Source organism: Mustela lutreola, chromosome 4 (assembly GCF_030435805.1).
Source record: "Mustela lutreola isolate mMusLut2 chromosome 4, mMusLut2.pri, whole genome shotgun sequence".
Lineage (NCBI taxonomy): Eukaryota > Metazoa > Chordata > Mammalia > Carnivora > Mustelidae > Mustela > Mustela lutreola.
The window spans coordinates 28,985,059-29,012,310 of NC_081293.1; the positions used below are offsets into that span (position 1 = coordinate 28,985,059).

Below are 27,252 nucleotides of genomic sequence, written 5' to 3' on the forward strand. Positions count from 1 at the left end.
TATCATTCTCACACAAAAGGAAACAGGGTTCCTTGGCAAAGTATATAGCCCCAAGATTGGGGCAAGGAAAATACAAGATGTTCCTGGAACATTTGTGGTGTTAGAAAATAAGGAAGTTCTTTAAAAAAATGATGTGAGTATGTCAAAAGGACACAAAAGGTGACCTGGAAGAGTTCCAAATAGCTAAAGCCAGAACAATTTGTGCAACAAAATAGATAAATATAATAACTTAAAATAAATTCTTTTAAGTCCATACTAATATAAACAGTGGTTGAACAAATAAGTGGAAAAGGGCCACTTAATTTCTTAGAGAATTAATAAATGTAGAAGGAATGAGGAAAATAGAAAATCACTATTGGAATACCAGAGGAATAATTGCTTTAGGCAAGATCCACTAATGAAAGCTGAAATTAGTGGGTAGAAGTTTACAGGAAAGCACAGTATTACATACCTTCAAAATTTCTCCCACAAAATATTCATTAATTACAAAGACAAAATAATAAATTATTGGTGAAGAAACCTATCAGACCACCTTAACCAAGCTCTCTGGTATCCTTGTCCCAAGTCTATAACTTATTCCAGCTATGAAAAAACGTCATCCAGTGCAAACTGAAAGACAGTTTATTTGAACCTGATGAGTACTCTTGAAAATTGACAGTCATGAAGGACAAGGAAAGACAGAACTGTTAGAGTTCAGAGGAGATTAAGGAGATTTGGAAACTAATGCAATGTGGGTTTTTAAATCAGGTTCTGGAATCCCAAAGAATACCAATAAACTGGTGAAATATAATGAAGTCTGTAGTGTAATTGTATTTGTAACAGTGTTGGTTTCTTACTTTTGATAATTGTCCCTTGGTTGTAAAAATGTAAACTAGTATTTTTTATTTATGTAAGAAAAGCATACATACAAACACATACATACATACATACATACATACATATGGTTATGTAAGTGTATTACTTGCAGGGTTTAGGATGGTGGTCATCTTTGTGAAGGTGGAGAGAGGAAGGAGAATGTTATTGCAGACAAGCAAAGGGCTTCAAACACTCTGAACTATTTTCTTTAAACTTATCTGAAGCAAGTATGATAAAATGTCCTGCAAAGTTAGAGCTGAGTGAGGATGCATGGGTATGGGAGGGTATTCTTTGTACATTTCTCTCTCCCAAACATTTTATAATTTTATAATTGAAACAAAGTAGCAATGAAGGGTTTTTGTTTGTTTGTTTGTTTTTGAGGTGGGGAGAGGGGCAGAGGCAGAAGGAGAAAAACAAAAACTTTTTATCTCTTACCTCACAGCCCTTAGGAACCACCAGTCTGCTTTTTGTGTATACAAATTTGAGCACCCAAAGTACCTCATACAAATGGAATTATTCAATATTTCTCTTTTTAAAAAATTTTCTGTTTTTATGACTGGATTCTTCCACTTATACTTAAGGTTTATCCATGTTATAGCATATGTCAGAATTTCCCTCCTTTTAAGGCTGAACAATATTGCTCTATATGTGTAGACCACATTTCATTTATCTGTCATTGAAGGACTCTTGGACTACTTTTACCTTTTGGTTATTATGAATAATGTTGCTATGAACATGGGTGTATTATTTTTGTTACTTTTTAATGGCCTTTTTGAGCTATAATCTACATGTGCTAAAGTTCACCCATTATAAGTGTATTGTTATTTCTATGAAATGTATAGAGTTGTGCACCCATCATCACAATCCAATATTAGAACATTCCATGTCTGTTTGCAGTCAGTCCTTGCTCCTACATCAGCCTTAGGAAACCAACAATAGTTTTCTCTTTCAATTTGATTTGCCTTTTCTATAAGTTTTACATAAATGAAATCATACAAAATATAACATTTTTATCTGGGTTTTTTCCCCCCACTTACTTTATGTTGTTGAGGTTTTCCAGGTCTAGTATTTATCAATATTTTGTTTTTATTGCTGATTAGTATTTGACTGTATGGATCTGCCACGTTTTATCAGTTTACCAGTATATGGATGTTTGGGTTGTTTCTAGTTTTGACTGTTGTGGAGAATGCCACTGTAAGAATTCATGTACAAGTCTTTGTGTGAAGATACGCTTTTATTTGTTTTGTGTAGATTTCTAGGGGTGGATTTGTTGGGTCATACAGTAAGTTTATGTTTATCTTTTAAGAAAATGCTGAAGTGTTTTCTGAAGTGCTGTGCCATTTTAGATCCCCACTAGCAATGTATGAGGGCTCCTGTTTCTTTACATACTTGTTAGCACTTGGTATTTTTAGTCTTTTGGATTATAGCCCTAATAAGGGTAGAACCTCATGGTGATTTTGGTTTGCATTTCTTAATAACTAATGAATGATTTGAGCATCTTTTCATGTTCTCATTAGTCATTTGTATATCTTTTTCGGTGAAATGTTTGTTCAGATATTTTTCCCACGTTTAAAATGGGGTTGTTAGTCTTTTTATTAAGTTTTAAATATTTCCTATATCTATTTTATCTTATAGGTGATTTTCAAATATTTTCTTTCAGTCTTTGTCTTATCTTTTTATTTTCTTAATGGTATTTTTTTTCCACTGTGAATTGTACTATAGGTGTTATAAACTAAGAAATCTTTACCTAACTTAAGGAAACAAAGCCATTCTCCTATTATTTTAGAAAATTTATAGCTGTAGTTCTTCTATTTAGGTCTGTGATCCATTTTGAGTTAATTTTTGTGTGTGTGTATGATGAGAGGTAAATGTCTAACTTCTTTTTAAACTCTATTTTGAAATAATTTTAGACTGCTAAAAACTTGCAAAAATAGTAGAGGAAGTTAAACTATAGACTTCTTTTGTGTTTTATCAGTTTTTAAGTATAGTTATTTCTTCTCTGTGTGCATAATTCTATGAAGTTTTTCTATGTATATGAATTTGTGTAACCAGTATAACAGTCAGAATACAGAATTGTACCATCCAAAAGCAACAACCTCGTAATCTCTTCCCTATCGCTATAATTTCGTCTTTTTGAAATTGTTGTATAAATGGAATCATACATTATATAACCATTTGAGATTACCTTTCCTCCCTGATTTTTGTTAATTTGTGTCCTCTTTGCCATTATCTCAAAACTTTTCAATTTTGTTGATCTTTTCAAAGGAACAATATTTTGTTTCATGATTTTCTCTGTTGTTCTGTTTTTTTTTTAAATTTCAGAATAGAAATCAAGAGAAGTGTCTTTTTTCTTTCTGCTTGCTTTGTGTTGTTTTCTTATTTTTCTAGTTTCTAAGTGGAAACTAGAAACTAGATATGTGTTTGATATGTGTTCCCATTTTCATTTAGTTCAAAATATTTTCTAATTTCCCTTGTGATTTCTTTGACCCCTAGACTATTTAGAAGTGTGTTGTTTAACTAAATATTAATATTTGGTGATTTTCTAGAGGTCTTTCTGTTATGGGTTCCTAATTTATTTCCAGTATTGTCAGAACACATGCCTTGTATGACTTCAGTCCTTTTAAGTTTATGAGACTTATGGCCTAGCATAAGACTATTATGGTTATGTTTCATGTGTGATTAGAAAAATATGTATATTTTGCTTTTATTTAGTATGTCCGTTAAATGTCAGTAAGGTATATTATCCTTAAGTGATTTTCTATCTTGTTCCATCAACTATAGGATAGGGTATTGAAATCTTGAACTATAATTGTTAAATTCTCCTTTCAATGTAGTCTCAGATTTTGTTTCACATATTTTGGAACTCTTTTATTAAGTGCATAGACATTTATAGTTGTTGTATCTTCTGATACATTGACCCTTTTGTCACCATGATCTGTCCCTGTTTGTCTCTAGTAATATTTACTGTCTTCAAAACCATTTTATCTTGTACAGCAAAGGAAATCATCAATGGAATGAAAAGACAACCTACTGAATGAAAGAAAATATTTGTAAATGTATCTGATAAGGGTTAACATCCAAAATATAGAAAAAACTCTTATAATTCAATAGCAAACAATTCAATTAAAAAGGAGCAGAAAGTCTAGATTTTTTCCCAAAGAAGGCATCCAGATGACTAATAGGTACATGAAAAGCTGCTCAGCACTAATCATCAGGGAAATGCAGATCAAAACTACAATGAAATATCTCATTATCACACCTGTTTGAATGGCTATAATCAAAAAGATAAGAAATAAATGTTGATGAGGATGTGGAGAAAGGAGAACCCTTATACACTGTGGGTGCGAATGTAAATTGGTGCATCTACTATAGAAAGCAGTATGGAGGTTTGTCAAAAAATTAAAAACAGAACTATATATGACCCAGAAATTCCACTTCTGGGTATTAATTTGAAGAAAATGAAAACCCTAACTCAAAAGAAAAAAAAATGCATGCAGCCCCATGTTCATTGCAGTGTTATTTGTAATAGCCAAGAGATATGGAAACAACCTAAGTATCCATCAATGGATGAATGGATAAAAAAATTGTGAAACACTCACACACACAAACATACACACATACACGATGTCGAATAAAAAAAGAATGAAATTTTGCCATCTGTGATGACATGCATGGACCTTGAGGTCATCACGTTAAGTGAAATAATGTCAGATAGAGAAAGACAGATACCATACAATCTCTCTTATACATAGAATCTGAAACAAAAAAAGCCATGCAAACTCATGAAGAGCAGATTGGTGGTTGCCAGAGGCAGGAAGTGGGGGTGGGGCAACCTATAGTCAAATTCAGCAGGCTGTGAATCTGAGTCATAGATTTTTTTGCCTAAAGGGAAGGAGAGAAGAATCAAGTTTCCTTTCAATACAGAATGGAGAGCAATTGTTGAGAGAAGGAAAATCTTTTTCCTTCTTCCTCTCTCCAGAAAAAAACTTGATTAATAACAGCATAATGGGTACCACTCCAAATCCCTGTAACTTTTTTTTGTCATGAATTTAATCATTTCAGCACCCTATGGTTATTGTTTGCATGATGTATCTTTTCACATTCTTTTATTTTCAACCTGTATTTGTCTTTAAATCTAAAATGTGTCTCTTCAACAGCATATATTTGGATCTTGCTTCTGTAAATACAATAAGACCATCTATAGCTTTTGATTGGAGTGTTTGGTCCATTTACATTTAATGTAGCTATTGGTATAGCTGAATTTATGTCTGCCATTTTGATATGTACTATATTTCTTATGCTTATTGTTTTATTTCTGTTAAACCAGTTTTATAGATTAAAAAAAATTTTTTTAATAATTGTTTTGTTGGTTTTTACACTGTGTTATTTTTAGTTATTTTCTTAGTGGTTGCTTCAGGAATTACACTGTGCATCTTAGTTTATAACAGTCAAATTCAAGTTAATACCTAATTTTGATAAATTAAAGCAACTTTACATCAATTCACCTTATTTTCCTATTCCCCCTATAATGTCAATTTTTACATACTACATCTACATATAACTACAACATAATTATCTTCTGTATATAATCTTGTGTTTTTTAAAGAAACTAAGAGTATAGAAATTCTATTACATTTACCTACATATATATCATTTCTAATGTATTTTAGTTCTTTCTGTGTATTTGAGTTATCTGGTATCATTTCTTTCCAACCTGAAAGACTTCCTTTAATATTTCTCATATTACAGATTTGCTTGCAAATTCAGTGTTTTTTATATGGAAGTGTCTATTTTGCTTTCATTTTTTCAATGACAGTATTGCTGTATATAGAATTCTTTGTTATAAGAATTTTTAAAATATTTTACTTATTTATTAGAGAGAGAGAGGGACCATGTGCTTGCCCATGAGAGCACAAGCAGGGCAAGAGGCAGAGGGAGAGAGACTAGCAGACTCTCTGGTGAGCTCAGTCCCAGGCCCTTGAGATCATGACCTGAACCAAAAGCAGACACTTTACCAACTGTGAGCCACCCAGGTGTACCAGAACTCTTTTCTTTCAGCACTTTGAATATGTTGTTCCACTGCTTTCTGGCTCCCCTTGTTTCAGATTAGAAGTTAGCCATTAATTGTATTGTTGAGTCCCTTTTTAAGATAAGTTTTTTTCTTTCTGTTTTTAAGATTTTCTTTTTATCTTCGGATTTGAAGAGTTGTGCTATGATGTTCTAGGTATAGATTTCTTTGTAATGATTGTTTTTGTTGTACTTCTTGGAAATTTAAAATTATTTTTTGAAATAATTTTCTGTCTTTCTCTTTCCTCTTTGTTGGGTTGCTTCATTTTATTCCGTAATCTCTGAGGCTTTGCTCATTTTTCCTTGATCTTTTTCTGTTTTTCATGTTAGGTCATTTTAATTCATCTGTCTTCACATACTGATTCTTTCTCTTGCCCTCTCGGTTCTGCTATTAGGCCCATCTAGTGCATTTTTCATTTCAGCTATTGTACTTTTCAACTCTAGAATATCCATTGGTTCCTCTTAAGTTGTTTTAATTAAAGGATTTTTTTAAAGATTGTATTTATTTATTTGTCAGAGAGCAGGAGACAGAGAGAGAACATAAGGAGGGGGAGACGCAGGCAGAGGGAGAAGCAGGCTCCCCGCTGAGCAAAGAGCCTGAGCAAGAGTGACTGAGCCACCCAGGTGTCCTTGTTCCTCTTTTTTTAAGTAAAATTTCTATTTGTTTTATTTCCCAGTTCTTTGAGTCATTACTAGGTTTTTCTTTAATTATTTAAACAAGGCTCCTTTTAATTTTTTAAAATATTTATAATCTATTCTTTTCTTAAAAGAAATTATTTATTTATTTATTGATATGACATAGAGGAGGGATCCTGACATTGGGCTTGATCCCAGGGTCCTGAGATCATGACCTGAGCTGAAGGCAGCCACCCAATTGGCTGAACCACCCAGGCATCCCTATTCTTTGACGTCTTTGCATGCTGGGCCAATACAGAATTAGTTCTAATTGACCGCTTTTTTTTTTTTTTTTTTTTGAGTTTGAGTTTGAGTTTGAGTCACACTTTACTGTTTTTTTCAATGACTCATAATTTTTTGTTGGAAACTGGACATTTTAGATATACCATAGCCAATCTGTAATTTTTTCCCCTGAGAATTGTTGTTTTGCCTTTTTTTTTTTTTTTTTTTGAAGATTTTATTTATTTGACAGAGATCACAAGTAGGCAGAGAGGCAGGCAGAGGGAGAGGAGGAAGCAGGCTCCCCGCGGAGCAGAGAGCCTGATGTGGGGCTCAGTCCCAGGACCCCAGGATCATGACGAGAGCCGAAGGCAGAGGCCTCAACCCACTGAGACACCAAGTTGCCCCTTGTTTTGCCTTTTTAAAAATAAATTATTTGGACTTAATTTTTTTATCCTGTGCTGCCACTGATGTTTTTTCTGCTCTTAAAATTACTATTATTATTTTTTTTAGCTTGGCTTCCTAGGGTTCACCTCTGAGTCTTAACAGCTTAATGATCACCCAGAGATTGTTCAGTAGCTGTGTTTCAAACACTTTGAATCACTAATCCCTAAGGCTTTCTGCTGATGGATTTCTGTGGGGATTGGTACGAATGTTCAGTTTTATGATAATTTTTAAGTCTGCCTAACCATTTACTTTCCTCCCAACCTCTTGAGTTTGTGTATGGTTTCCCAGTTAACCATTTTTGCGTGAAAAATCCTATGCTGAGTATCCCCTGCATATGCGCCCAGCCTCCCAGTCAGCCAGAGATGCATGGCAAAGTTATATAGCTCATTTTTATGTCTTTCAAAGTTTTAGGATCTCTCTATTAAAATTCTTGTCTGGTCTGCTAGTCTGTCACTCACGCCAACCAAAACTACAACCTTAGGCTAATACAGCTGTGGGTTACTAATTGATTAAAGAATGGAGAAGGATGTATTGCAGAAAGAAGCAAGAACAAAAATACAAACATGATCATACTAACATGTCTACAAGTCCTCATAGGCAATAACTTGATGTTAGGGTATTGGTTTTGGTTCAGGATGCTTTCTCCCTTGTTGCCTCCCTCAGGGTATATGTTGGGTCTTTGGCATCCTTGAACAATATCAGAATAAAGACCATGGGGCAGATGAGGAGATGATGTATGGATAGCTGGTTCTTTGGAACTACTTTGATCACATAGCAATAAAAAATATCAGCAAGAAGAAGAAAGTTAGTAGGAGCAGGATGGAGGTTTAGAGTCATTCAGTCCATCAACTTTTCAGTTTGGTAGAGCAGGAAAAAGCCAAGGCACAAGGATGTTAAGTTTTTAGTCTATAGTTTCATGGTTAATTGGTAAAGTAGTTGTAATTCATACCTAAATCTCCTGGCTATAAATCTTTATTTTTTTCTATCACGTCTGACAAAAGCATAAGTTTTTGTAGAGCCATAACATTTTTGAGATAAAGATGAGCTAAAGGTATATAATACCCTTCATTAACAACTTCCCAATATAAATATAATTACTATTCTCACCCATTGAAACAACCAGCACTTGTTGAATATCCAATATGTCCCTGTAACTGTCTGTGTAAGCGCATTACAGATAATGCTATTAATACTCTCATTTTGAAAAATTAGGAAAGGAGAGATTTAATGATTTGTCTCAGAAAGTAAGTGATAGGCTGGGATCTAAACTTGTATATGTTTGAATTCAAAGCATATATTGTTGGTGAAAGTAATTTAACTCTGTTCTTGGCAGGCTGTAATGACTATACTGAAATCATTTTATTGTGCCCATGTCACCTAGTCTCTGCTTGAATATCTCCAGGGATGGGAAACTCACCCCATCTTCAAATAGCTCCTTTCCTTATATGATCACTTCTGTTGTTAAGAGTTCTCTCTTGTGAAACTAAATAGTATTTCCTTTGGTTACTCCTGTAATGTTTGGCTTTCTCTATTTATATAGAATAAGTCAGTCTTCTCTTTTGTATGAAGCAAGTCATCTTTAATGTTTTCTTTGCCAGGTTCAACACTGTTTTTTCAGCTATTTTTAAAAAATAAAATTATTTCCCATGTTGGCACTTTTTTTTTTGTGGACTCTAGATTATCCTGAGAAACTATTACAGGTAGAAAACATACAATACTAAAAATAGAGTATTATAATAATAAAAATAGTAATAGCTTCCTTTAATAGAATTTTTATTATGTGGCACATATAGTGTTAAATCTTTTATGACTCTTGATAATAACAGAATGAAGAAATAGGCTTACAAGGGCATTGTCTGTCACTTCTGCAGCTAGTAAATAACTTCCATGCTAGAATTTGAACCAAGGTCTGCTTTAACTCCAACTCTTTACTGTGCTGCCCTTTGCTGGCATGGAATTCAGGGTGACTATGTTACTTCCTATATTCTGGGTGTTCTCATTCTATTAATTCAGTCTAAGAATTATGTTAATCTTTTTGGCAGCCATATCATATTTGACAGCATATTACTGGCTTACATGAAGTTTGCATTCAACGAAAACCTATAAAACTTAATAAGATCTTAAATCTTAAATTTGAGCTTCTGTCTGGTCTGGCCTTACCCTCTTATGGAATTAATTTTCAGTATAGATGCAAGACTTTGTGTTCATGTCTATGTCTTGGAGATTTCAGTTTCAGTTTCTAGGTTGTCAAGATAATTTTGAATTTTTAATCTGCCATCGATAATATTAACTCTTCCTCCAGATATATATGACCACATACATCTTTGATAAGTACTTTTTTGTGTGTGTTTTTCTAGTCTTTGATATAATTTCAAATAGATCAAGGTTGAATAAAGAATCTCTAAGGCATATCTATTTTTTCCCCAAACGTTGTTGTGTACATTTCTAAAGTCTCAGACATATGTTTGGCCATGCTCATGGTTTTCTTTTCTTCTTCTTATTTAGATAATATGGTCACTTTATTTTAAGGTTCTGGTTGGAATGATATTGAGGCTATCAGTTATAATATTTGCTTTCTCTGCCTTCTGAGCAAGACATTTATTACATAGGAAATAGAGAGTTTGGTAGGTGTTCTACTAACAGGTTAGAAGATATCTGAATAATTTAAACTCCTCTTCACTCTATATAGTATGTTTTGGTACAAGTTTTGTGATGTTTTCTGGGCAAGTATCATACGTATTTCTTTTCTAGATAGACCATCTGTGGTATGCTGCTGTAATAGTATAATTAGGTTTTTCTCTTTAGTTCCTCACTTTTATTATTTACCATACTTTATTGTTACATTCTGAGTTTCTATGTAGAAGTAACTTTTGGAAAGATCACTGGATTAGCTTTGAAAATTTCTGGATTGGGGACTGACCATGCACTGTGAACTTGAGCAAGTCACTTAAGCTTTGTGGACCTCAGTTTCCTCAGATATACAATAGGGAGAGTAATATTATTCTTTATCATTTAGGATTACAAAAACAGGTCAGGATTTTGAAAATAAGAAACTGATATCTCACATAACAAGATATCAACAGATGGGCAGTATAGAACAAGTAGGGTGGCTGTGGGAGCTCCGTAAAAACATTAGGGACTTAGGCTCTTCCAGTCTTCGATTTCATCATCCTTAGTGTGTAGTCCTTTGCCCTCTGGCTTCTTGAGTCATTGCCACAAAATGACTTCTTTAAGTCTGGGCTTCATTTCTATGTTTTAGACATAAGGAATAAAGAAAGGCTAACTGGTTGAAGGAAAAATATCCTGGTTTTCTCTTAGTGTGGTTTTGTCACTAAGGTTAAGTATACCCTAAGGATGTCTGTCTGTAGCTCATTGGCCTGAACCATGTTACATGGTCAGCCCTTGCTTCAGGGAAAGCTGGGAAATTGTTTGTTTTCATCTCTGTAGCAGAGGAAAGCAAAGGAGAAGAGATTGTGTGTAGGGTTTGGGTCAGCTAGTCAACAATATCTGCCACATTCATAGGATTATTGGAAGGATTCAGTTATATAGTGTAATAAGTTTTCCTCATGTTTTCTTCTGATGGTCTTAAAAACTAGAGTGTGTCCTGAATTAATTTATTCTACCTTTGTATTTGAGCCTCAGAACATCTATGAGAGTAGTTACTTGAATGTTAAATGAGTTCACTTTCTTGCCTGCAGTCTAGAAATTGGCATTAATAGGTTTAGGAATAAATACTCCATTGTTTCCAACCAGCTCCTCTGTTTTCAACCAAGATTAAGTAAGAACCATTCCCACATCTGACTAATCTTTATGTGACACACATCCTAACCCTCATTGTCCTGGGTTTGTATTTAAAGCTGGGCTTCTCTATTAGGGCTATGTTGATGGGTTTGAAGAGTACAACAGTGTCCCATCTTTTATATCATATATCCTATTTTCTCTTTGAGCATTGCTGAAAGAACCAAATCTTTCTTATTGGTACAATCAACATGGGTATTACTTTATCCCTTCCAAAGCCATTGGTTTAATAATAATAATAATAATAATAATAATTTTTTAGCATTTTCTCTTAAAGTCCTTCAATTTGCTACATAAAACTTGAAAGTTTCTAGACTGTCATCCAGATTGCTGTTGATAAACATCAATTGTTTCAATGATAGTCAACTGAATTATATTTTAATTTATAAAAGTAAACAACTTTAGGGCATTAAAGCTCCCTGTTAATTGGGAAATATTTTAGAACAATGTTTGTTTTTGCAGAGACTGTTTTCTGGATGATACTTCTGCTTTGAGTGAAAATCATACTGAAGTATAAAAAGCAGCTTGTTACTAATGGGAAAATAATTGGAAAGGAGGTAGAACTGTAAAGTGACTCACCCTATTGCTTTCTTCAGTGCCTACAAATACTTACAGATTTTAAAGAGTTATTTATGAGTCAGAATGCAGCCAGAGGCACATGAAAGATAGCAGGAGAAATCCTGAGCATCTAGCTCACAGGATAACAACCCTAATTTGGACTGAATGGGCTAGCTGGGAGGTAAATTTGAAAACAGGCCACATATCCTGAATATACATGGAGGAGCTACCATCTGTACTACAGCAAGAGATAGATGAAATATCATAATCACTGGTGTTCAGACAAAGTTATATTCCATGGACAATGGTAAAAGTTCAGAAAAGGCCCTAGGAAGTGCCTAAGTCCTAGACGTGAGCTGAGAGTAGAAGGGAAGAGTGAGAATCTTAAATGATTACAGTGAGGTAATAAAATGGAAACTCAAAGAATTTGGAAATGGTCAGAGAAACTTGCAGAATGTATCATGAAGTTGGAGGCTCTTCAGGTTTCTCTACTTAAAATCTTTTCATTCTGATGAAAGACTGATAGGTTATAAATTCTTTCATTTTGGGTGAAACAAGACTTTGATTTGTATATAGTTTTCCAGTTTTTTTGTTTTGTTTTTGCTGGCTGCATTTATTTATTTATTTATTTTTGTAGACATTGTTCGAAGTGATGTTGCCCTGGATAAACAGAAAGGCTGCAAGATTGCTCAGCACCCTGATGTTATGCTGGAGCTCCAACGGGAGAAGGCAGCTCAGATGCACCTTGTTCTTCTAAAGGAGCAATTCTCTAATACTTACAGTAATCTAATATTAACAGGTAAGGCTATTGGAGTCGTCTGGAATCTTAGAGCATTATAGATTGTTGGCTTCCATTAGTTAACAACTTGATGCCTGGGAGATATTAAAGTGGGCTGTGGATGAGCCCACATCTGTCTGTCTCCACCCACTATATCCCTTTTTAAATTGTGATGACTTTTGTCTTCCTGTGAAAAATATTTCTTGTAGTTTACAGATGTATTTGGCTTAAGGTTATAGGCAACTCAGCAGTATGTGTTCTCCAAAGACAGAACCAATGAAAACCTAATGAAGCCTTGTAAAAATACAACTTTTTAAATGTGTGCCAATAGATTTGAAAGAATTACTAAATTTGGTGTCAAGAAGCAGCTATTTTCCTCTTTCTGTGTATGCCCTTTCCATGAACCCAGGGAACATTAAAACGAAATGTAAAAGAGATAATGATCCACAGGCTGAGCTGAGAATGTTCTATTCCTGGTGGAGTTTGAAAATATCTGGAGAATTTGATTTTCTTTCTAAGAACAAAGAGGCTATGAGACAGCCATACTCCCTTACATCCTTGGTTCAAGGAGGGAAGTGTATTTGTGTGAGAGCTCAGAGGAGAAGCAACTTTTTGCAGGGCTGCTTGCAAACTTGGCTGGTAAAGAGCATGTGAGTTGCATGCTTTTGTCAAGTTTTGGAAAAGATTTTAACAGCGACTCTGAAGTAAAAATTATGGAGGACTTAAGATGGATTAAGAAGAGCTGTCTAAGTTACCTCCGTTTTCTTGAGGGCATGTAAGACATACCTGCGTATATTGATCTAAATAAAGTTTAACAAATCAAAAGTGTCTCTTTCCCCTTGTTTATGAATTTTTAAAAAATAAAGAGATGGAATGTCTGATAGCCTACGAACATCTCACACTTTTGTAAACTCCAAGTTAGGAAAATTTTTAATTTTTTTTATAGGCTTCCTGGCATTTCACCAGGAATTGCTGAGTGGCAACCAAATTGTTGTGCTTTAGAAAAAGCTCAAGTCTCTTCCAGCTTTTCATCTTGTACCTGGTGGAAAATCCAACAGCATGAGATGAAAGCCAGATTAAATGTGGCTTTGGTGAGCAGAGAAGAGGATTATGGATTTCATAAGTATAGGCCTTATTATTTTTGCTGTTTGATAGGTCATTAAGAGGGAAAACTCAAAAGTGATTTATGGCCAATGCATTATTTCCCCAAGTTGGTTAGTGTTAACTGTTTAAGTTTAGATGCTTGGGAAGAACATAGATTTTTTAAATCCAAATTTCTTTATTCTATCTCTCAGATGTACAAATGTACATGTATTTAGTATTTTCTAATTCAGTTATTAGAAATGAAATATTTTTATCCTGTTCTTATTTTAATTTTAGGTCCTTTCTAAAGAGGTCAGACCCCATGTTCTTTAATGTGGCATAGAAAGGGCTTAAGGTAATTCTAACCTTAAACTGTGGATCCAGAGTGTGGCTTGAAGGCGTATTATCTTTGAAAACACAAGTGTTCTGTTGCGTTCAATGGAATCTTTTCTAATTCTCAGTAACATAATCCCTTTGGATGTTTATTCGCAGTTCAAACTGTTGGAATCAACATTGTCAACTTTTACCCTGACAACTTGCTTACTTTCCACTAAATAAACTTACCCCAGAGAAGAGCCTCTTTCCTGCTCTCACTTCTTCTAAGCTGCTTCAAAGAGTCCTCAGGCATTTTCCACATTTTTCACCCAAATGCGTGTATAGAGGTGGTACCTGGCTACAGACAGAGCATTTGGTATGCCCCAATTTGTTTACATGAAAGTTCAAAAGGTTTTGGTTCCAGGTGTTGGGAAGAGATGCACTCACTTCAATTTAGCACCAATGGTAAAACTATTTTAATGTCCTTTAACTAAGTCTTTGATTTTACACAGTGTGGTTTCCTAATTGTTATGAAGTTTAATCCTTGATTTCTTGTATAAATTTTGAGAACATGGTCTCCAGACAGCTAAACATAATATTTAAACATAACTAAACTAACTTTTGTAAATATTTCCCTTTTCAGTGATGAATGTATATTGGTAAGGAGGGTGAAGTTGAAGGGGCAGAGACCTCTCAAGTGAAGTGACTTTCTTTACCAACATGTTCAGAACACCTACTCTAGGATTTCTGCTTGGTGATGTTCCACTTATTTTGTGTAACTCTGGCATAATATTTGAAATGTCTGTAGTGCAAGTATTTATGTGGGACAAGATGAAGAAATTGAGCCTCCCAAAGTCTCAAAAAGAGCTCATTTTCTTCACGCTTCTGCCCTCCTCTCAACCCTTCTCTCCAATTATTTATAGAATTTCATGTATATGGGTAGCAGGGTATCATTATTGTTTCCTGGTCAGTTGCAGTATATTCGTTATTTTAAAATTGGATAACTAAGATCATAGTATGGGAAAAAACAAAGTCAGCACAGCAGAAAATTGATAAAGTGAAATGTCAGTGAGTTAAAAGCATATTAAAAATGATGGTTGTTGCCCTCCACCTCACTAGCAAGCTCTTGTTCTTAGATGTTCCATCTTTGGCTGATGTTACCATTGGTGTTGAGGTGAGAGGCATGCCTTCATACTCTGCATTCCAGCCCATGAGCTCTCTTAAACAGCTACCCCTCAGACACAAACAAATGTTATTCTAGCTTTGAAGGTCTTCTGACTATTCAGTAAAGGTGAATAACTCTGCAGTCCTTGTGACAGCCCAGTTAACAGAAACTAATAACAATTCTTTAATATGTATGTCTTATTCAAGTATTCCTCCTTATATCATCGTTTTGGAAAAGTGGATTGTATTTTTGCCTGGTATTAAGCACAATATTTTCATGTGAATGATTTACGTAGCAATGGAAATAATATTAGCCTTACCTATCTAGAGGGTTTTGAAATAAACTCCAAGGTTTTGGGAAGGTGATGGAGTAATACCAATAGAACATCAGTGATTGCATTATTTTAAAAGGTGACAAGTAACATGCTGCACTTTTTACACTGACTTAAAAAGCATGGATGTATGCTTGTCCTGTAGCTTCTGGTTTGTCCTGGAGCTTTTAAGAAAGAACAGGGATTGTTCTTCCATTTCTTTGTGTTCTCATGATTCTTAATGTAATAATGTTCTGTATATTTGTTGGGAATGTTCTGCTGTATATATGATGAATGAATTCACTTGGGATAACTTGACAGCTAACTAATAACTTTTATAGGTTCAGATTCAGTTACTCATTTCCCTTTATCCTTGCCCCAATCCCATACTTCTTCAGGTGTAAATTCAGCTTTTGTGGTAGATTCCTATAATCAAATGAAAAAGTCAGCTTTAAAAGGCAATGTATTTTCTAGGATTTTGTTTAGAACATAAGCTTCTGGAGGGCAAGGAATGCCATATTTGTACATTATTCTTCATAGTATAGGGAGCATAGTGAATGATTTTGAAATGAGGTCAAATTTAAACAAAATTTATTTAGGTTGTCAAGTCATAGTCAGCCCTCTATAAGAGGCAGCCTCAAAGGAAACCATTATAAATGGATGACATTACATAAGATGCTTTCCAGTGAGGACTCTTCTCATGTTTATGGTGCCACTTTTTGTTTTGTACCTCCTTTTTCAGTCTTATGTTCCAAAGTGGATTGGGATCCTGATGGTCAGCTTTACTGTGTTACTGTGCAAATGAATTGAACAAAAGAAGCTCATTCTTCCCTGTAGTGGCCCATTCTTCTAATTTTAGTTGGGCAAAGGGTTCAAATAAATGGAACAAGAACTGTTCTTTCATTTCCCATAAATCATAATGCTCAGAGGACTATTTCCGGGTCTTTTAAATTATTTGGATTACATTCTATGGATTAAATATAATATTACTTTAACTATTTCCCTATCAATGTACAATAATTAAATACATGTTGGCACACTTACTTCTGTAAAATAGATTTCTCAAAGTGGAATGTCTGGGTCAAAAACTTTGTATTTTTAAATTTCATAAAATCAGGTTTTTTGTGGTATAATTATAAGAAAAAATAAATTTTGACAAATGTTATATATCATAGAGTCAAATAGCCACCACCACCATCAAGATACAGATTTCCCTCATCCTAGAAGTTCTCTCATCTCCCTTCAAAATCTCCTTTCCCTCCCTCTAGTCCTTAATTGTATATGATCTGATACTTGTTTTTAAATGTCATATAAATGGAATGATGAAGTGATTGGGTGTCTCATTTCTTTCACTTAGCATAATTCTTTTTGAGATTCATTCACTTGTCGCATATATTAATATTTCATTCCTTTTTATTGTTGAGTAATATTTCATGTTGTGAACATGCTACAATTTATCCATTCCTCAGTTGGTTTGTTTCTAGTTTTTGGTGATGATGAATAAAGCCACTCACTATAAACATTTGCTCTCAGCTCTTTGTGTTGACATATTTTTCCTTTTTTTTGGGTAGTATGGTACCTAGGAGTGGGGATGCTTGATTTCATGTTGTCTATTTGACTTAAATTAAGCTGTCAGATTGTTTTCCAAAGTGGCTGATACTATCTTGTATTCGAACAGTATGTGAGAGTTCTACTTCATCCACATTTTTGCCAACAGTTAGTATTGTCTGTTATTTAAATTAGCCAGTGAATATATAGTAGTATCTTATGGCTTTAATTTGCAACTTACCTTATGAGTAATAGTTTTGACCATCTTTCATGTGGTTGTTTGCCATCTATATATCTTCTTTGGTAAAGTGTCTGTTTAAGTCTTTTCCCTATTAAAAAAATAATGAGTTTGTTTTCTTACTGTTGAGTTTTGAGAGTTTTGTATATATTATATATATATCCATATATATATATATAAATATATTTTATATATATTTTGGGCTATATGTCCTTTTTCAGATATGTGATTTGCAAATTTTTTCTTTTTTTTTTTTTCTTTTAGAGAGGGGGAGGGACAAACGGAGAGGGAGAAAGGGAATTTTTTGTCTGGGGAGTGGGGAAGAGGGGAGGAAAGGAGGGAGAGAGAGAATCTTAAGCAGGCTCCATGCAGAGCCCAGTGTCAGAGCCCATTGCCAGACTCAGTCTCACAACCTTGAGATCATGACCTGGGCCAAAATCAGAAGTTGGATGCTTAATCAACTGAGCCACCCAGACACTCCTGTCTTTTTTTTTTTTTTTTTTTTTTTTAAGATTTTATTTATTTATTTGAGAGAGAGGGAGACACAGATAGCAAGAGAGAGCATGATCAGGGAGGACAGGGAGAAGAAGGCTCCCCATAGATCAGGGAGCCTGTTATGAGACTCCATCCCAGGACCCAGGGATCATGACCTGAGTTGAAGGCAGATGCTTAACTGACTGAACCACCCAGTCACCCTTCCTTTTATTTTCTTAACAGTTTCTTTCAGAGAGCAGAGTTTTAATTTTGATGAAGTACAACTTTTGATTTTTTTTTTTTTTTTTTTTTTTTGGTTTGCATTTAAAATTGTAATGCACCTTGCCAGATAATTTTCAGAAAAAATTTTGGCAATTCCTATTCCCACTAGAAGTGTATTGAGAGTAGTTATTTCCTAGCATTCTCATTAGCAATGGGTATCAGTGTTCTTTTTAATCTTTCTCAGCCGAAAAGGTGAGAAATATCTCATTGTTGGAATTTTCCGGTGATAGCCAGAGAAAGTATATTTTCAGGTACTTATTGTTGATTTGCATTTTGTTTTGTGAGTTACCTATACATATTCTTTGTCCCTTTTTTTTTTTAGATTGATGTTTATCAATTTGTAATTCTTTGTGAATTAGGAATGTTAATCCTTTATCATATGTATTGCAAACCATTTTTTTTGGCTATCATTAGTCTTTTTACTCTTTTTAATTTAGAGTTTTAATCTCTTATTATAACTGGAGTATATGTTTATATTACTATGATGGAAGTATATGACATTATTTTCTTCCAAGCTATGAATGCACTGTTTTTATTTTTTAAAGATTATTTATTTATTTTTCAGAGAGAAGAGAGTGAGAGAGAGAGAGAGAGAGAGAGAGATCACAAGTAGGCAAAGAAGCAGGCAGAGGCAGAGGGAGAAACAGGTTCCCTGACGAGCAAGGAGCCCGATCTGGGACTTGATCCCAGGATGCTGGGATCATGACCAGAGCCGAAGGCAGCCGCTTAACCAACTGAGCCACCCAGGCGTCCCTGAATGCACTGTTTTTAAAATAAAACATTCTTTTAGCACTAAATTGAAACATCATATATGTTATATATTATACTCCCACATACACATGTACCTCTTTCTGAACTGTATATTCTGTCATTTTTCTATTCTTTATTTCTGTGCCAATGCTATACTGTTTTGATATCTGGTAGAGTTTATTAACCACTCTCTCATTTTTTTCTTCAAGGTTTTCATAGCTATTCTCTTATAATTACTTTTTAAAATGAATTTTTAAATTCTTCCAGTTCAAGAATACTGATCAATGGATTCTGATTGGAATTATATTCAATTTATATCCTGATTTGGAGGGGATTAATATTTTTCTGGTATTAAGTCTTCCACTTAAGAATTTGGTTACATCTCTTTACTTGTTCAGTTCTTTTTTTATGTCATTTGAAAATATTTCATAAATTTTTTTCCTGTAACTTTTTTGTTTAACTTATTCTTTATTATTTTTACCTTTGCTAATGTTGAGAGTGAATGTCTTTCTCTTCATTACTTATTTCCAGGGTAAGAAAGAAGCTGTTGATCAAAGACAAAGGTAGATTTTGGCCTCTTTTTAAAATTTTTATCAAGTATTCTCCATTTAATTTCTTAAAACCTCATGAACAATATTGAAAAATAGTGGTAATAGTTGCTTTTTACTTTGGTGAAATGACTATATTATTTCATATGCATAAACATCCGAATATTTATCTACTAAAACTAATACTTTAAAGTAAAAAATACATTGTTTTCAAAATGAGAGCAACTTTTAATAAAATTAATGATTATAGTAGAGAAAAATACTTTTATTAATATCCTTTTAGACATCTCTATCCATACACACATATACATAAGTTATAAACCTATAAGAAACACATACCAGTTTATACAAACCATGTAATATAATACATGCCTGCTATTTTGTAACATTTGTTCTCTTAATATTTTGTGAACATCTTTCTATATCAAAGGATATAAACTTATATTCTTCTTAATGGCTACATTAGAAGTATGTTTTATGGATATATTGTAATTATTTAACTGATCTTTTATTGATAGACATCATGGTTGTCTTTAATTTTTCATGATTTCAGACAGTGCTATGATGAACATCATTGCATATGTATCTTTGTACACTTCCTAGAAGTGTGAGTGTTATATCAAAGGAATGAACTTTTAAATTTTTGATACATTTAGAAGTGAACTTTTTAAAAAAAAAATTGTAAATGGATTTTAGGAAGTTGATGTCAAATTATACTTATACCAACAATGCATAAGAGAAAACAAATTTATTTTGTTTTTTTGCTAATGCCAATTATTTTCTATCTTTTAATATGTGTTAGTGTAATAAATTATAATTGATATGGCATTGTTTCTAATTGTAGTTCATTGATTGCTAATGAGGTTACCATCATTTTAATTTCTTCTATGAATTGTCCATTCTTTAGCCAGCTTTATTGGGTTATTGGTCACTTTATTATTGAATTACAAGATCCTTTTTACATATCAGTAATGGTAATTCTTTGTCATGTATATTGCAAAAAAAATGTATTCTTGGGCTTTTAAAATTTGTTTTTGTTGAGTACATAGTTTAGTAGTCTTTAAATTTTATTTTTCTTTTCTGTATCTTCATTCCTCTGTGCTCACCCCTGGCAGTCTAGCAGTTTGGCTATCATCTTATTACCCTTGGTGTTCCTAGCTCAGAGCCAGGTTTTATCATGGTTTGTAGTTCTGCTCTGTGGTGGTATTTGGGGTCTTGTATATCATCCAGCCTCTGGGCCACAGGGCCTGCCTGAATTCTAGGTGTTTTGCAGCCCCTCTTACTGTTTCTTCCTGACCACTCCCCATCAACTCTTGTCTTTGGGTAGCAGGTTACAGTGGTTTTTTTGTTTAGTTTTGTTTTTCCACTTAGTGAGTCGGGCTCTGGTCTTCATCTCTCCAAGGGCACTTTTTATCTGCATTGTCTCTAAGCAGTCAAACTACTGTAACATCACTGTGACAGCGATAAGGTTGGCAGTTTTGGAGCAGAGACAACTTTAGATATGGCAGTCAGGGAATGCCTTTCTTAGCTGAGACTTTCCCACTGTATAATCATTCATTAGTGTGTTCTAAGCATCAGTGTCCCCATTGTTAATAGTTTGGTAGTAATATATGCATTGCTTTTCTTTTTGGAGTTACTTTTGGGAATCATCATCTCAAAGTGTGTTAAAACTAGAGAAATAGTGTTCTGATCTGTGTTTGAATAATAAGATAATGAGTGTGAAAATTCTTTATTATAAATGAATCTGCTTTATGTCTTTATTAAGGAATCACAATGGTCTCTTTGTGAGGAAATACACAAGTGGTTGGGCAGTTTTTAAATCTACCTTGTTATGTTCCTTCAACATGTGAGCCTTTGGAATCGGTCTGAATTTGACTCTAGAACAGTTGCTTACCAACCTTCTTTTAATTTAAATTTTTTATTTTTTTAATTTCTTTTCAGTGTACCAGAATTCATTGTTTATGCACCAAACCCAGTGCTCCATGCAATACGTGCCCTCCATAATACCCACCACCAGGCTCACCCAGCTTCCCATCCCCCGCCCCTTCAAAACCCTTGGGTTGTTGTTTTTCAGAGTCCATAGGCTCTCATGGTTCATCTCCCCCTCCAATTTCCCTCAACTCCCTTCTCCTCTCCATCTCCCCATGTCCTCCGTGTTATTTCTTATGCTCCACAAATAAGTGAAACCATATGATAATTGACTCTCTCTGCTTGACTTATTTCACTCAGCATAATCTCTTCTAGTCCCGTCCATGTTGATATAAAAGTTGGCTATTCATCCTTTCTGATGGAGGCATAATACTCCATAGTATATATGGACCACATCTTCCTTATCCATTCATCCACTGAAGGGCATCTTGGTTCTTTCCACAGTTTGGTTGTTAGGGTCTGTGATCAAAGGAACGAGACTGACACAAAGCGAAAATCAAACAAAGCTTTATTTTGTGCCAAGCATCGAAAATCAAACTGACTGGTAGGGGCCATCTCTTATGAAGAGATGACGATGATGACCCCGACAAGGTCACTCCCAAGAAGGCTGCTCTGGATGAGGCCGCTCTGGATAAGGCCGCTCTAGACGAGGCCATTCCGCAGTCGAGACTACTCTGGACAAGGCTGCTCCCAGGATGAGGCTGCTCCCTGGTCGAAGCCGCTCCCAAGAAGAGGCCACTCTGGACAAGGCCACTCCCGACGAGGTCGCTCCCCAGACAGGGTTGCTCCCCAGACCGGGGCTGCTCCTGTGAGGCCGCTCCCTGGACAGGGCCGCTCCCAGGATGAAGCTGCTGCTAACGAAGTCGTTCCCTGGACAGGGCCGCTCCCAAGAAGAGGCCACTCTGGACGAAGCTGCTCCCAGGACATGGCCGCTGCTGACGAGGTCGCTCTCGGGATGGGGCTGCTCCCCAGAATGATGCCGCTCCAGAGAGGCCGCTTGCGGCAGGGCTGGGGCTCGGTGGTGCCGGGGCCTCTCGCTGTGGTGAGGCTGCTGGCGGTGAGGACGTTCGCCCTGGTGCCGCTGCTTACCACTACGATGACCAGGATGATCACGACGCTCTGACTTTCCTGAGGACTACGCTAACAGCTATCCCAATGGCTATTCTAACGGCTATCCTAACAGCTGTTCTAACTCCTCCTACTACTCCAACGGCTATTCTGACTCCTCCTCCTACTGCCCCCACCCCAGCCTCACAGACTAACATTTATAGAGGTGGTTGAGCCCGGCCCACACACAGGTGGCCAATGGGATTTCAACTCACCACAGTAAATATATGTGTGCCCCACTGATTGGATGTCTCCATCCGTCCTGGCCCGCCCTTATATCCGGGATTTGCAACTAAGTTCCTCTGGCTAACCAGGCCCTTACAGGTGACTGTGGCCATTGCCACTATAAACACTGGGATACAGATGGCCCTTCTTTTCACTACATCTGTATGTTAGGGGTAAAAACCCAGTAGTGCAATTGCAGGGTCATAGGGAATCTCTATTTTTAATTTCTTAAGGAATCTACACACTGTTTTCCAAAGTGGCTGCACCAACTTGCATTCCCACCAACAGTGTAAGAGGGTTCCCCTTTCTCCACATCCTCTCCAACACATGTTGTTTACTATCTTGTTAAATTTTAAACTCAGTGACGAACAAAGCAGGAAAAAAGAAAGGGCGGGAGCTTTTGATCTTGATGAAGTCCCAAAAGTTCATTTTCGCTTTTGTTTCCTTTGCCTTTGGAGACATATCTTGAAAGAAGTTGCTGTGGCTAATATTGAAGAGGTTACTGCCTATGTTCTCCTCTAGGATTCTGATGGATTCCTGTCTCATGTTGAGGTCTTTTATCCATTTCGAGTTTATCTTTGTGTACATTGTAAGAGAATGGTCGAGTTTCATTCTTCTACATATAGCTGCCCAGTTTTCCCAGCACCATTTATTGAAGAGACTGTCTTTTTTCCAGTGTATATTCTTTTCTGCTTTGTTCAAGATTATTTGACCATAGAGTTGAGGGTCCATATCTGGCTCTCTACTCTGTTCCACTGGTCTATGTGTCTGTTTTTATGCCAGTACCATGCTGTCTTGGTGATCACAGCTTTGTAGTAAAGCTTGAAATCAGACAACATGATACTGCCAGTTTTGATTTTCTTTTTTAACATTTCCTTTTTTAACATTTCGGGGTCTTTTCAGATTCCATACAAATTCTAGGATTGTTTGCTCCAGCTCTTTGAAAAATACCGGTGGAATTTTGATCGGAATGGCATTGAAAGTATAGATTGCTCTAGGAAGTATAGACATTTTAACAATATTTATTTCAATCCAAGAGCATGGAATGGTCTTCCATCTTTTTTTTTTTTTTTGACTTTTAATTCTTTTGCATGCCAAGATATTTGGATTTTTTTTCCTTTTTTTAAAAATTTTTTATAAACCTATATTTTTATCCCCAGGGTTACAGGTCTGTGAATCGCCAGGTTTACACACTTCACAGCACTCACCATCTTCCATCTTTTTTTGTCTTCTTCGATTTCTTTCATGAGTGTTCTGTAGTTCCTCCAGTACAGATTCTTTACCTCTTTGGTTAGGTTTATTCCCAGGTATCTTATGGTTCTTGGTGCTATAGTAAATGGAATCGATTCTCTAATTTCTCTTTTTGTATTTTCATTGTTAGTGTATAAGAAAGCCACTGATTTCTATACATTGACTTTGTATCTTGCCACATGACTGAATTGCTGTATGAGTTCTAGTAGTTTGGGGGTGGAGTCTTTTGGGTTTTCCATATAAAGTATCATGTCATCTGCGAAGAGAGAGAGTTTGACTACTTCATTTCCAATTTGAATACCTTTTATTTCTCTTTGCTGTCTGATTGCTGTTGCTAGGACTTCTAATACTATGTTGAACAAGAGTGGTGAGAGTGGACATCCTTGTCGTGTTCCTGATCTCAACAGGAAGGCTGTGAGCTTTTTCCCATTGAGGATGATATTTGCTGTGGGTTTTTCATAGATAGATTTTATGAAGTTGAGGAATGTTCCCTCTATCCCTATACTTTGAAACTTTTTAATCAGGAATGGATGCTGGATTTTGTCAGATGCTTTTTCTGCATCAATTGAGAGGACCACGTGGTTCTTCTCTCTTCTCTTATTGATTTGTTCTATCACATTGATTGACTTGCCAACTTTCTTATCTTGGGCAAATTTTTATCCTCTCTTTAGCTTTGACTTCCTCAGGCATAAAATGATGTTTGTATCTTACATATCTCAGGAATTATTTCAGGATTAAATGAGTTTGTGTGCATAATGCTTTAGTACAGTGCCTCGTGTACAGAAAGTTTCCCGTATTTATTTTTATTATTGTGATTAATTTTACTATACTTTCAAATGCGAATATTACTCTTGGGTAGCTCAGTTTCTTTTCTGGTACTGAAATCTGTCTGTTGGAAACTATTTTGAGCTCCGCTGTTAACTTGTGGTAACTTCATGGTAAGTCTCCCTACCACTCTGAACCTTGGATTTTTCAGTTATCTAGGATGTGTATAAGCATTGATAAAATAAAGCACAAAGAGTCACTCAGTCTCCTAGAAAAGAAAGGTCTGAAAATATGTCATATGGGAAGCATTGTTCATAATTTTTTTGTCAAGCATTTTGAATTCCTTAAAGACATGGCACTAACTAGATGAATATTACTTGGTAGTAGACCTTTCCTGATTATCCTAACATGAAGCTCTGATACTGTGCAGGACAGAAATTAGGTGGTATTCTACATACTAGAATGAGTCTATTGCTGTTATCAACATAATGAGATGTCTCCATAAGTCAGTGACCATATATAAGCCCACACCCTTGAAGTACAGGACTAGTTCCCCTTTCCTTTAGCTGCTTTATTATTATTATCATTATTAGATTTTATTTATTTATTTGACAGAGAGCGCACAAGCAAGGGGAGTGGTAGACAGAGGGAGAGGGAAAAGCAGGTCCTTCCACCATGCAGCAGGGAGCCTGATGTGGGGCTCAATCCCAAGACCCCAGGATTGTGAACTGAGGTGAAGGCAGATGCTTAAACAAGCATCTGAGCAACCTTAAATAAACTGAGACACCCAGGCACCCTGTTTTATGGTTTTAAGTACAAAGATACACTCACTTGCTGGTGGGTCCTTTTATGAACCTTCACATAAATGAAAAAAATGTTTTTTGCAAACTCAGTTTCTTATTATTGGATTTAACAGATATAAAATTACAGTTTAGTAAATATAAGAAAATATACAACATAAAAAGGATGTAATTATACAAACTGTACATTTTGTTGTATTGACAATTAGTATTTAAAAGGTATTCATTAAAAAGTGTCTTTAAAAGGATGTCTTTAAAAAGTGTTCATGTTCTGCTTCTCTCAAAATTAGATTTAGGAGCGTCAATTGATTTTCTCTCTCACACTGATGCAAACTTTGTATGAATCACAGAATGAATTTCCTTGTTTGCTGGACTATTTGTGTTAAGAGATGTGCAGAAATGATTATTTCTTGCTTTTCATCCATAGTCTATAAAAGATGATGTAGGGAGGAATACTTTGAATTCATTTTAACTTTAGTTCTCTTGTTCTCTAACTATGAAAACAGTTTCTCCTACATTCCTTCAGTTAGGCTGATGGTATCACATCAAACTTAATTGAATAAAAGCAATTTTTTGGACAATGAATTAAATGCTGACAGTTCTAGGCAGGTCTGGTTGAACTCAGTGGCATATTTTAGAGTATTTAGGTCAGTGATATCCAAGGACAAGGCAGTTGTGGGAGAGGGTGTATAAGCGCTCCAGAAGATGTGTAGATAAAACCCCATTGAGTAGAAGAGTTTGCTAATAAATTACTGTCAGATAATTATTAGTTTTATACATTTTTATTTATTCTGGAAATGGAGTGAGAATTTTCATAATTGGGAGGAATTGATAATGTATATCATCTGTTAGTTTATTTTCAGTGTATTTCAACATGTTACAGTTCACATGTGCCTAGTTAAGTAGATTTAAAGAGATTTTTAAAAAACAAATTGGATTAAATATGGTTCTAGTAATGCCAGCACAAAGGAACAAAAAGAAAATTGCAAAGCTGATGGTCTGTCTTTTTCTTGAAGTTTTTATTTATATTCCACTTAGTTAACATACTGTATAATATTAGTGTCAGGTGTACAGTTTAGTAATTCAACACTTACATACAATCTCTGTCAGCCACATAATTTGGTGAAAATAATCTGACAAGAAGCTATCCAAAAAATTTCTGAATTTTTGAGACTAATAGGAAATTGTAATTAATTGAATTTATATATTATTTTCAATAATGTGTCTTATTAAACATTTAATAATGCCCAGATATTATTAATACTATTTTTAAAATAGGGGGAAAAAAGGTTTTTGAATGATTATCAAAATAAAACAACTTTAATGTATTGCTTATTTAATTTTTAGCTGATTAACTAAAAGTTTCTATTTTGACCTATTTTTTGTAATGTGACTAAAATATAACTGCAGTAAGTGCACGTGTAATATATATGCATTGCATATATATAATTATATATTTCATATATATTAACACTTGTGTATGAATGATTTATTATAAAAATGTTTTACTCATACATATTCAAAAAAATTTAGAGACCACCAGCCTAAGAAGTTCTTTGTTCCTCAAAGCAGTATAAGAAGGTAGATGTGAGCAGAAACTTTAGGGTTAAACTGACCAGGTTTTGATCTTGTGCTGACCATGTACTAGTTGTATGGAGCTTGGGCAAATTACTTCATCTCATTCCCATTAGTGAAATAGGGAAAGTAATAATTCATATGGTTTCTGAGGTTTAGATTAACTAATATTATGAAGTGGTTAATACAAAGCCGTACACTCAGTGAGAACTATGTTTTGTTATTACAATTATTATGTTGTTATTAATAAAGAGATTATCCTTCAGGGAATCTTCCATTAATAAGCTCATGTCTCAGGTACTACCACAATGCAAAGTGAAAAAGAGCTAAACAGATTTAAAAAGGGCAAGTCCTTAAGTTTCATGATTATTGTCAGGACTAAAGTTTTTCACGCCTCTGGCGTGCACGCGTGCGTGCACATGTGTATGTGTGTGTGTGTGTGTATGTGTGTGTGTGTAAGGGCTGAGGCGGCTTTGAGGGAGTAGAATAT

At 35.0% G+C, this 27,252-nt stretch overlaps 1 protein-coding gene across 1 annotated transcript in view; it reads left to right on the forward strand.

Annotated features, from left to right (window-relative positions):
- Positions 1 to 27,252, forward strand: part of HPSE2 (heparanase 2 (inactive)) — a 693,243-nt gene that overhangs the window by 58,978 nt on the left and 607,013 nt on the right. The window contains exon 3 of the mRNA XM_059169238.1: positions 12,257 to 12,418. Coding sequence (XP_059025221.1) covers positions 12,257 to 12,418 — 162 coding nt within the window. The remainder of the gene's footprint in view (positions 1 to 12,256; positions 12,419 to 27,252) is intronic.